Source organism: Elephas maximus, chromosome 21 (assembly GCF_024166365.1).
Source record: "Elephas maximus indicus isolate mEleMax1 chromosome 21, mEleMax1 primary haplotype, whole genome shotgun sequence".
NCBI classification, from domain to species: Eukaryota; Metazoa; Chordata; class Mammalia; order Proboscidea; family Elephantidae; genus Elephas; species Elephas maximus.
Genome location: NC_064839.1, coordinates 71,182,154 through 71,195,233, shown reverse-complemented (window position 1 = coordinate 71,195,233; position 13,080 = coordinate 71,182,154). Strand labels below are relative to the sequence as shown.

Sequence of the window (13,080 nt, the reverse complement as noted above, 5' to 3'; positions counted from 1 at the left end):
TTACTTGATCTGTATAAGCAGAAGAATTCTAGGCCATGTGAACTGCAGTTTAACTGGAATTGCCTGAACAGAGAGTCACAGCTTCTCAATCAATTCCAAGATTGAGCCAGTTTACAGACCCACAACCCACTGAATGAAGGGGAAGCTGGGTTCATTGAGTATGGACCCCATTACACTGCAAAAAATTTGTATCTTTGATCTTTCTTCCCCACTGAAAGAAGGGGAAGCTGGGTTCATTGAGTATGGACCCCACTACACTGCAAAAATTTTGTATCTTTGATCTTTCTTCCCCACTGAAAGAAGGGGAAGCTGGGTTCATTGAGTATGGCCCCACTACACTGCAAAAAATTTGTATCTTTGATCTTTCTTCCAGTCTTCTCCTAAGAGATGTATGGTCTTTTATAAGGAAGACTGCTCATTGGGGAAGAGGAAATAATCAGACTTTTGGGGAATTACTGAATACTGGCTCTGAACTGACACTAATTCCAGGGGACTCAAAACATCACTGTGGCCCACCAGTCAGAGTGGGGGCGTATGGAAATCAGGTTATTAATAGAGCCTTAGCTCTGATTCATTTCACAGTAGGACCAGTGGGTCCCCAAAACCACCCTGCAGTCATTTTCCCAGTTCCAGAATACATAAATGAACTGGCAGGTGCTGTATTGGATCCATGAGAAGTTGACTAAGGGCTATTTTGGTAGGAAGAGACAAGTGGAAGCCATTAGAACTGTTCCAACCTAGGAAAATAGTAAACCAAAACAATACTGCATTCCTGGAGGAATTTCAGAGATTACTGCCACCATCAAGGACTTGAAGGATGCAAGGGAGGTTGTTTTTACTACATCCCCATTCAACTGCCTATTTAGCCTGTGCGAAAAAGAGATGGATCTTGAAGAACGACAGTGGATTATCACAAACTTAACCAGGTGGAGACTCCAGATGCAGCAGCTGTTCCAGATGTGGTTTCATTGCTTGAGAAAATTAATACATTTCCTGGTACCTGGCACGCAGCTATTGATTTGGCCAATGCCTTTTTCTTGATTGTGGTTTCAAAGGAACTTGATTGAAAAATTGGAGACAAGGAGATATGAGGAAGAGGTATGTGGATAGACCTCTCGGAATGGATCAAAGAAGTGAAGATATTTGTGTCTCATGTGAATGCTCACCAAAGGATAACCTCAGCAGAGGAGGATTTTAGCAATCAAGTGGATGAGAAAATGTGTTCTGTGCAAACCAGTCATCCTCTATCCCCAGCCACTTCTGTTATTGCCCAAGGGGCTCAGGAACAAAGTGGCTATGGTGGCAGGGATAGAGGTTGTGCGTGGGTTCAGCAAAATGGAGTTCCACTCACCAAAGATGACTTGACTACAGACATTGCGGAATGCCCAATCTAACACCAGCAGAGACCAACATTGAGTGCCCAATATGGCATCATTTCTCGAGGTAATCAGCCAGCAACCTGGTGACAGATTAATTATATTGGACCTCTTTCCACCATGGAAAGAGCAGCATTTTGTTCTTACTGGGATAGATACTTGCTGTGGATATGGATTTGCCTTCCCTGCATGCAATGCTTCTGAGAAAACTACCATCCGTGGACTTACAGAATGCCTTATGCTGCATCATGGTATCCCACACAGCATCACCTCAGATCAAGGGGCTCACTTCAAGGCAAACGAAGTGCAGCAATGGACCCATGTTCAAGTAATTTACGGGTCTTATCATAGTCCCCATCATTCTGAAGCAGCTGGCTTGATAGAATGATGGAATTGCCTTCTAAAGACACAATTACAGCTAGGTGGCATTAACTTGCAGGGTGGAGGCAATATTCACCAAGAGGCTATATATGATCTAAACCAGCATCCAACATATAGTGCTGTTTCTCCTATAGCCAGGATTCAAGGGGCCCAGAAATCAAGTGGTGGAAACAGGAGTGGCACCACTCCTAGAGACCCACTCATGAAATTTTTCTTCCTGTCCCCACGATCCTATGCTATGTGGGTCTAGAGGTCTTAGATCCAAAGGGATAATTGCTCCTGCCTGGAGACACAACACTGATTCCACTGAACTGGTAGTTAAGAATGCCACCTGGTCACTTTGAGCGTTTTATGTCTCTGGATCAACAGGCAAATAAAGAAGTCATACAGGGTGATGTGACTGATCCTGATTACTAAGGAGAAATCACATTGGTATTACATAATGGAGGTGAAGAAGATTATGTCTGGAATACAGGAGATCCCTTAGGAAATCTGTTAGTACTACCATGTCTCGTGATTAAATTCAGTGGGAAACCATAGCGACCCAATTCCAACAAGACTACTAATGTTGCAGTCCCTCAGGAATAAAGGTTTGAGTTACCCAACCAAGAAAAGAACTACAACCTGCTGAAATACAGAATGAGTGGTGGAAGAAGGTAATTCTAAATATCAGTTATGACCACGTGATCTGTTGCAGAAGTGAGTGAGGACTGTAATTGTTATGAGTATTCCTTCCTAGTATGTGTGCATCAAATATTTTTGTTATTTTCACTTATGAAATATAAGATGTAAATGGGGCTAGTGTGTTTTGTTTTATGTGTGTTAGTTGCATCATATTAGGCAGAAGTATGACTTTGTAATTTTATTTCAAGATTGCGACAAGTCGACAAGGGGTGGACTGCGAAGGTTAAGATTGTGTATCAACTTGTCTGGGCCATGATTCTCAGTGTTTTGACGTTGTATAATGATATAGTTACCCTCCATTTTGTGTTATAATATAATCACCTCCATGATGTAATCTGATGTGATCAGCCAATCAGTTATAAGCAGAGTTTCCTCAGGGGTGTGGCCTTCAACCAATATATATGGATTTTCTGGCAAAATTCGATGGCTATTTTTCACTCTAGACCTTGCATCTGGAAAATTGTCATCTGACCTTTGGTTCTTGGGACTTGAGCCAGTGGCATACCATATTGTCTGCTTGTCTTCGGCAGCATGTAAACCAGAAGCCCTCCCCATTACCTATCATTCTTTGATTCCTCAGCCTCCAAACACTGTTACCCAGCAGCCCATCATCTGTCCAGCCAATCTTGGGTTTATCAGCCCCTGCAGCTATATAAGTCAGGAGAAGCCTCAAGCCTGACACCTGACCTATGGTCTTGGCACTGGCCAACCTCTATAACTGAACGAGCCATTTCCTTGAGATGATTCTATCTGTTGTTCTTGTTAGGTGCCATTAAGTCAGTTCCAACTCCTAGTGACCATATCTACAATAGAATGAAACACTGTCCAATCCTGCTCCATTCTCACAATCGTTGCTATGCTTGAGCCCATTGTTGCAACCACTATATCAATTCATCTTTCGTTGAGTATTTTCTTCTCTTTTGCTGACCTTCTACTTTACCAAGCATGCTGTCATTTTCCAGGGACTGGTACCTCCTGATAACATGTTCAAAGTACATGAGATGAAGTCTCGCCATCTTCACTTCTAAGGGATATTCTGGCTGTGCTTCTTCCAAGACAGATTTGTTTGTCCTTCTGGTGGTTCAGTATTCTTTGCAACACCATAATTCAAAGGCACCAGTTTTTCTGTCTTCCTATTTATTGTTCAGCATGCATATGAGGTGATTGAAAATACCATGGCTTGGATCAGGTGCACCTGGTCCTCAAGGTGACATCTTTACTTTTTAACACTTCAAAGAGGTCTTTGAGCAGATTGGCCCATTGCAATACATCATTTGATTTCTTGATTGCTGGTTCCGTGGGCATTGATTGTGGATCCAAGTAAAATGGATCCTTGACAACTTCAATATTTCTCTGCTTATCATGATGTTGCTTATTGGTTAATTGTGAGGATTTTTGTTTTCTTTATGTTGAGGTGTAATCCATACTGAAGCCAGTGGTCTTTGATCTTCATAAGTAAGTGCTTCAAGTCCTCCTAGATTTCAGCAAACAGGGTTGTGTCATCTGCATATCGCAGGTTGTTAATGAGCCTACCTCCAATCCTGGAGGTATATTCTTCTTTATATAGTCCAGATAATTTGTTCAACATACAAATTGAATAAGTATGGTGAAAGGATGCAAGCCTTTTCTGAGTTTAAACTACACAGTATCTCCTTCCTCTGTTCAAATGACTGCCTCTTCATCTATGTACACGTACCTCATGAGCACAATTAAGAGTTCCGGAATTCTTATTCTTTACAATGTTATCAGTTATTTCTTATGATCCACACAGTTGAATGCCTTTGCATAGTTAACAAAATACATGGAATATCTTTATGGTAGTCTCTGCTTTCAGTCAAGATCCATCTGACATCACCAGTGATATCCCTCATTCCATGTCCTCTTCTGAATCAGGTTTGAATTTCTGGTAGTTCCCTGTTGATGTATTGCCGCAAACATTTTTGAATTATCGTCATCAAAATTTTACTTGTGTGTGGTATTAATGATATTGTTCAATAATTTCCACACTGTTTTGGATCACTTTTTTTTGGAATGGGTACAAATACGGATCTCTTCCAGCCAGTTGGCCAGGAAGCTCTCTTCCAAATTTCTTGGCATAGATGAGCGAGCATCTCCAGCACTGCATCCATTTGTTGAAACATCTCAATTGATATTCCGTCAATTCCTGGATCCTTGACTTTTACCAATGCCTTCAGTGCAGCTTAAACTCTCTTCAGTACTTTCAGTTCCTGATCATATGCTACCTTCTGAAATGGTTGAACTTCAACCAATTGTTTTTGGTACAGTGACTCTGTGTATTCCTTCCATCTTCTTTTGATGTTTCCTGTGTCGTTCAATATTTTGCCCATATTGTTGTTGTTAGGTGCCGTCGAGTCAGCTCTGACTCATAGCGACCCTATGCACAACAGAACGAAACAGTGCCCGGTCCTGCGCCATCCTTACAATTGTTGTTATACTTGAGCTCCTTGTTGCAGCCACTCTGTCAATCCAGCTTGTTGAGGGTCTTCCTCTTTTCCACTGACCCTGTACTCTGCCAAGCATGATGTCCTTCTCCAGGGACTCATCCCTCCTGAAAACATGTCCAAAGTATGTAAGACACAGTCTCGCCATCCTTGCCTCTAAGTGTGGCTTCTAGCCACACTTCTTCCAAGACAGATTTGTTTGTTCTTTTGGCAGTCCATGCTATATTCAATATTCTTCGCCAACACCACAATTCAAAGGCATCAACTCTTCTTCGATCTTCCTTATTCATTGTCCAGCTTTCACATGCATATGATGTGATTGAAAATACGATGGCTTGAGTCAGGCGCACCTTAGTCTTCAAGGTGACATCTTTGCTCTTCAACACTTTGAAGAGGTCCTTTGCAGCAGATTTGCCCAATGCAATGCATCTTTTGATTTCTTGTCTGCTGCTTCCATGGCTGTTGATTGTGGATCCAAGTAAAACAAAATCCTTGACAACTTCTATCTTATCTCCATTTATCATGATATTGCTCATTGGTCCAGTTGTGAGGATTTTTGTTTTATGTCGAGGTGTAATCCATACTGAAGGCTGTGGTCCATGATCTTCATTAGTAAGTGCTTCAAGTCTTCTTCACTTTCAGCAAGCAAGGTTGTGTCATTTGCATAACGTGGGTTGTTAATGAGTCTTCCTCCAATTCTGATGCCCCGTTCTTCTTCATATAGTCCAGCTTCTCGGATTATTTGTTCAGCATACAGATGAAATAGGTATGGTGAAAGAATACAACCCTGATGCACAGCTTTCCCGACTTTAAACCAATCAGTATCCCCTTGTTCTGTCCGAACAACTGCCTCTTGATCTATATAAAGGTTCCTCATGGGCACAATTAAGTGTTCTGGAATTCCCATTCTTCCCAGTGTTATCCATAGTTTGTTATGATCCACATAGTCGAATGCCTTTGCATAATCAATAAAACACAGGTAAACATCCTTCTGGTATTCTCTGCTTTCAGCCAGGATCCATCTGACATCAGCAATGCTATCTCTGGTTCCACGTCCTCTTCTGAAACTAGCGTGAATTTCTGGCAGTTCCCTGTCGATATACTGCTGCAGCCATTTTTGAATGATCTTCAGCAAAATTTTGCTTGCGTGTGATATTAACGATATTGTTCTATAATTTCCACATTCGGTCGGATCACCTTTCCTGGGAATAGGCATAAATATGGATCTCTTCCAGTCAGTTGGCCAGGAACCTGTCTTCCATATTTCTGGGCATAGACGAGTGAGCACTTCCAGCACTGCATCTGTTTGTTGAAACATCTCAATTGATATTCCATCAATTCCTGAAGCCTTGTTTTCGCCAATGCCTTCAGAGCAGCTTGGACTTCTTCCTTCAGTACCATTGGTTCCTGATCATATGACACCTCTTGAAATGGTTGAATATCGATTAATTCTTTTTGGTATAATGACTCTGTGTATTCCTTCCATCTTTTTTGATGCTCCCTGCATTGTTTAATATTTTCCCCATAGAATCCTTCACTGTTGCAACTCGATGCTTGAATTTTTTCTTCAGTTCTTTCAGCTTGAGAAATGCCGAGTTTGTTCTTCCATTTTGGTTTTCCATCTCCAGCTGTTTGCACATGTCATTATAATACTTTACTTTGTCTTCTCAAGAGGCCCTGTAAAATCTTCTGTTCAGTTCTTTTACTTCATCAATTCTTCCTTTTGCTTTAGCTGCTCGACGCTCAAGAGCAAGTTTCAGAGTCTCCTCTGACATCCATCTTGGTCTTTTCTTTCTTTCCTGTCTTCTCAGTGACCTCTTGCTTTCTTCATGGATGATATCATTGATATCATTCCACAGCTTGTCTGGTCACTAGTGTTCAAAGCGTCAAGTCTATTCTTCAGATGGTCTCTAAATTCAGGTGGGATATACTCAAGGTCATATTTTGGCTCTCGTGCATTTGCTCTAATTTTCTTCAGTTTCAGCTTGAACTTGCTTATGAGCAATTGATGGTCTTTTCCAGTCGGCCCCTGGCCTTGTTCTGACTGATGATATTGAGCTTTTCCATCATCTCTTTCCACAGATGTAGTCAATTTGATTTCTGTGTGTTCCATCTGGTGAGGTCCATGTGTATAGTTGCCATTTATGTTGGTGAAAAAATGTGTTTGCAATGAGGAAGTCGTTGGTCTTGCAAAATTCTATCATTCTATCTCCACCATTGTTTCTGTCACCAAGGCCGTATTTTCCAACTACTGATCTTTCTTCTTTGTTTCCAACTTTCGCATTCCAATCACCAGTAATTATCAATGCATCTTGATTGCATGTTTGATCTGTAGCAGCTGATAAAAATCTTCTATTTCTTCATCTTTGGCCCTAGTGATTGGTGCATAAATTTGAATAATAGTCATATTAACTGGTCTTCCTTGTAAGCATATGGATCTTATCCTATCACTGACAGTGTTGTACTTCAGGATAGATTTTGAAATGTTCTTTTTGACGATGAATGCAACACCATTGCTCTTCAAGTTGTCATTCCCAGCATAGTAGACTATATGATTGTCCGATTCGAAATGGCCAATACCAGTCCATTTCAGCTCACTAACGCCTAGGATATCGATATTTATGTGTTCCATTTCATTTTTGACGATTTCCAATTTTCCTAGATTCATACTTCATACATTCTAGGTTCCGATCCTTAATGGAGGTTTGCAGCTGTTTTTCTCATTTTGAGTCATGCCACATCAGCAAATGAAGGTCCCAGAAGCTTTAATCCATCCACATCATTAAGGTCAACTCTACTTTGAGGAGGCAGCTCTTCCCCAGTCATCTTTTGAGTGCCTTCCAACCTGGGAGGCTCACCTTCCAGCACTATATCAGACAATGTTCTGCTGCTATTCATAAGGTTTTCACTGGCTAATGCTTTCAGAAGTAGACTGCCAGGTCCTTCTTCCTAGATTGTCTTAGTCTGGAAGCTCAGCTGAAACCTGTCCTTCATGGGTGACCCTGCTGGTGTCTGAATACCAGTGGCATAGCTTCTAGCATCACAGCAACACACAAACCCCCACAGTACAACAAACTGACAGACACGTGCCATAGAATCCTTCAATATTGCAACTCAAGGCTTGAATTTTTTCTTCAGTTCTTTCAGCTTGAGAAATGTCAAGCATGCTCTTCCTTTTTGGTTTCTATCTCTAGGTATTTGTACATTTATGAACAAACCCTGGTGGTGTAGTGGTTACCTATTTCTAGGTATTTGTACATATATGAACAAACCCTGGTGGTGTAGTGGTTAAGTGCTATGGCTGCTAACCAAAGGGTTGGCAGTTCAAATCCAGCAGGTGCTCCTTGGAAACTCTATGGGGCAGTTCTACTCTGCCCTATAGGGTCCCTATGAGTTGGATTCAACTCGATGGCACTGACTTGGTTATGGTTTTCTTTTGTTTTCCTAATGCATGATATGCTTGATGTCATCCCACAACTCTGTCTGATCCTTGGTCATCAGTTTTCAATGCGTCGTATCTATTCTTGAGATTGTGTCTAAATTCAAGGTCACACTTTGGCTATCGTGGGCTCATTTGGTTTTCTTCAGCTTCAACTTGAACTTCCTATGAGCAATAGATGTCTGTTCAGCACTCGGCCCCCAGCCTTGTTCTGACTGATGACATTGAGCTTCTCCATCTTCTTTTTCCACAGATGTAGCCGATTTGATTCTTGTGTATTCCATCTGGTAAATTCCATGTGTACAGATTCCATTTGTATTTTTGAAACAAGGTATTTTCAATGAATAAGTCGTTGATCTTGGAAAATTCTATCATGCAATCTCCAGGGTCCTTTCTATCACCAAGACCATATTTTCCAACTACTGATCCTTCCTCTCTCTCTCTCTCCCTATATGCTTCACTGGTTTTGCTTCTCTAGGTAACCCAGCCTAAGATATCATGTAAGAATATTTGTCATGCAATTTCATAATGTCACATTTACTTCACTATAAGAAATCATTTTATTTCCTTAAAATTACCACATTTTGTCTCCAAGTATAATGTACTGGCAAATGATTGAACTGGTTTTTCTCTCTCTCTGTTTTTTTTTTTTATTTCACCTTATTATTCATGCAGTTATTATCCTCCTACTATTGATTTTATCTGTGTTCCTTGGTTTGATTTGCTGTATGAAATTGGGGACAGTATAAAATTATGTTAATAATATTTATATATAAATAATGTGTGTGTCCGTTATACATATATATGTATGTATGTATTTATGTATGTATCTATAATTTTCCCCATTGCAGTGATACCTATAAAACACTTTTTAAAGGATTAAAGCACAATGAGAGGTTTTTTTTTCCCCCTTGAGAATCATATGAACCTTAGAGGATTTATACAAAGTTTCCATGTGATCAATAATTGTTACAGATAATATCTGTTTGCTATTTTCGTGGGCTATTGAACAGTGATATAAAATATTTTGGTTATTCTTGCCTCAATTTATTTTGTTTTTTAATAAAAAGTTAGAAAACATTGTATTTTAAGACAGCTTTAATAATCTAAAGTATTTTCATATACTTTAGGAATCCTTAGGCATTCTGTATGTATTTGACAAATCGATACAGGAATCACGTATAGCTTGAACATTTGTTTCTGATTACTAGACATTTAAGATTGGAATTTGACTTTCTCAGAGCTCACGAAACTGTTGAGACCTTTAAGCCCTGCAATCTTGCGTTCATCCCTTCATGCAATGGTTGTGTCCTTGCATCACAGTAACATGCGGTCCAAGTCACATTAATAGAAGCTTTGCACTGACCCCTATCTAGTAAAACATGCTAGCAATTTTTCTGAAAGAATTCTCTGTCGTTTTTTTTTCATTGTTGGATCAATCAGAGAATGTCACTTAAAGGATGCTAACACACCGTCCTCATCCTTTTTAAAATAGTTGGAGTAAGGAAAGGATAAAACCTAGAATCAGATGGTTCAGAAGAACGTTAACTCTAAGGAGAAATAACACGGTAACAGGGAATGAAAGCAGGGAATAAGTAGAAGTAGAAACATAGTGTTTATCTGAAACATATTTTACTCCTGTATTAATTACTTACCATAATACATTCACAGAGACATACATATCTAGAACAAAAGTTTCTCACTTTTTTTAAAGTGTTTTTAATTTATGTTCAAAATCATTAATGGAAAATAACACACATTTTCCTATTGGTTTCAATTATAATTTAAAGAACTATTCATCTTGAATTTGATTTATCTCCTAGAACTTACTTTAAAATAAATGTAAAGTCAATCCTCTGGAACAAATTGCACGTGGATCTAAATAAACATTTAAAAGTACCAGGAATGGGCAATGAGTGAAGAAGGTGTATATGTAAATTTCTTCCTTCTACCTCAGAGGCAATTGTTACAATCAAGTGATATAATGGGCTCTTTCAGTACTTTTACAAGTAGGAAGTGCTATTCAAATGTGAAATAAATGAGATTATATACTATTCCTGAAAAGTACATGCATAATACATTGCTTCTAGATACTAGCATTAAAAAAAAAAAAAAAAAAAAAATTTTCCAGGAACCACTTGGAATATGTGATTTAAGGTCTCTTTATTGTAATGGAAAAATTTAGGACAGAATTATTGTGGAAACGAAATTGGAATATTTGATGTCATAACAAACACCTGTTTTTAACAATCCCTGCATTTATTTTCCTACCATTTAGGAAAGTTCACATGCATAGAAGTACGATTCCATCTTGAACGACAGATGGGATACTATCTGATCCAGATGTATATTCCCAGTCTCCTGATTGTTATTCTGTCCTGGGTGTCTTTCTGGATTAATATGGATGCAGCTCCAGCCAGGGTGGCTTTGGGAATAACCACCGTACTGACTATGACCACACAGAGTTCAGGGTCCCGAGCCTCCCTACCAAAGGTAAGTGAGCTAAATGGACGTACACATACATTCGCATATATACTTACATGGAGACCATTCTCAGCTTTTGCCAGATCCTTTTTAACAGCACTTATTAATTACTTATTTTTTAAGTAATATATAATCAAGGCAGAAAATTTGTAAAATATAGTAATAGATGAAGAAAAAATTCTACAAACCAGTGATATTTGCTATTCACATTTTGTGTTATGACCACTTATTCTTTAAACTTCCATAATATTTTATACACTGTAGGATTTTTTTGTACCCATATTTAAACATTTAAAAAATATATCAAACATATATGTAAGTTGAACATAAAAAAAAAGGTCATTTTAAATGGCTACACAGTATTCCATTGTATAAACTGTCATCCTTTACTTACTACTAGAAATGGCACTACTATGAATATCTATATTATGAACATCTATCTATATGTATATCACTGCACATGTTTTGTATTATTTCCTTAGTGTAGATTCTTAGAATAGGGATTGCTGCATTGATGGCTGTATGCATTAGCATGCATTGCCAAATTTTCCTCCTTAAAGAAATTATAGCAATGACCTCCCACAAGTATTGTATGAGAGTGTCTACAGCAGTGTCTACAGGGATAAATATGGTATTTATAATTTTGGTATTTGTGCTTTTCTCTGCTTTTAAGTAGCCAGAGGTCAATAGATAGGAGAACTTACGTAATTCCAGGATTTTAGTTCATGCTGAGCTGCCAGAATTATAAAATAATACCATTCTCTCCTTGAGGTTTGTAAAAACCCAAATTTTTCGCGAGATATGCTACAATAAAACATAGGAAGCTGTTTTTACCCAATGAGCAACATAGGAATAAAAAATTATTTTCTTCTGCAAATGACTTTCTAAAAGGAGTTTCTACTCTCTAAATTTAGTAATCTTGCCTAGCTGCCAACAAGTTTTATAGTTTTCATTGCAATTATGTTCTTCAATGTAATAAAATTTTATTTATTTTGTTGATACATTTAATGCTATCTACTTTTTTTTTTTTACTTAAAAAAAATAAATAAATCTACTCTCGTGCCCACCCACCCCTTAGCCCTTACAGTGAATTGCTTTCTATGTGGAATTTGTAGGTTAAATTTACATTTAATTTATGTAGATTAAAATGTTTAAATAAACAAAGGTTAACAGCAGGACGCTTAATCATTAAAAAATGATACGCAATATACGAAGAATTGATAACTGCCAGTGCTCACCCTCCCTCTCTAAAATTTAATGGTTGCCTTTCAAAATAAGCTGTATCTATGTTTTTTGACATTTAATGGTATTATCAAAATGGTCAACATCAACTAGTATTTTATACAGTATTGTCCATGTGAAAATTATAAATCTGCTCATAATTTTTCAACTAATAAGTCTCAATGTTTACTTATCATGTCTAACTCTCTCAAGTGCTCTAAGTAATAGTTGAAATTCCACAGTTCATTTGTAAATGAAATCACCAGTCTACTCACTGGTCTCCTTCATGAGTTAAATATAAATGAAAGCTTATTTGTTCTGTAAGCTGTCAACTGGATAGAAAAGAGCAAAATGCTCTCTTTAAGGAAGTTACATTAACTAGCTCAGATCCTGCTTTATTTCTCTCTCTCTCTTTATCTAAACTGATGAGAAAACCAGCCAACAAATCCCTGCCTCTCTGCCCTTGTAACATGTGGAGAAATAAGCTTTATTTAACCACTGTCTACAAGTACCGCCACCTGCTAACTTTGAGATCAGAATCCCCATTACATTTATAAAATCTAACTGATTCAGATAAATATTTTAATACTACGTAATATTTTACTGACACACACATTTCTGATTTCAAGAATAATATATGTCAATAGATGATAGAAAACAATTTGGAAATGTCTTTGTATATTAACCTAAAAAAAAAAAAAAAGAATTTTTTATTTTGGTATTTTAAAATGGCAACAAAATGGATTAGTTGAGAATTAATAAACCCATGCTATCGAATATAAATAGTTCGCTTACTTAAGCATATAAAACAAATTGCAAGTGAAAGTACTGTAGTTCTTATCTCTCTTAACGGAGGAACCGGTGAATCCTGATCCCTTACCATATTCCTTTCTAGATCCTTCCCATGCATCATCCTGATGTATTGGTATTTCTAGTTGTATTCTGACATTTGAGTCTTACTTTGTTCCATATTTCACGTTTGAAAGGGCACTTCCATAAATCATGTCGGCCTTTTTTCTTTTTTTTTTTAAGT

At 38.1% G+C, this 13,080-nt stretch overlaps 1 protein-coding gene across 2 annotated transcripts in view; it reads left to right on the top strand.

Moving 5' to 3' along the window:
• The window catches only part of GLRA3 (glycine receptor alpha 3), a 233,730-nt gene that overhangs the window by 179,901 nt on the left and 40,749 nt on the right, over window positions 1-13,080 (top strand). For both annotated transcript variants that reach the window (XM_049864199.1, XM_049864200.1), the window contains exon 7: window positions 10,621-10,835. In XM_049864199.1, the coding sequence (XP_049720156.1) occupies window positions 10,621-10,835 (215 nt within the window). The remainder of the gene's footprint in view (window positions 1-10,620; window positions 10,836-13,080) is intronic.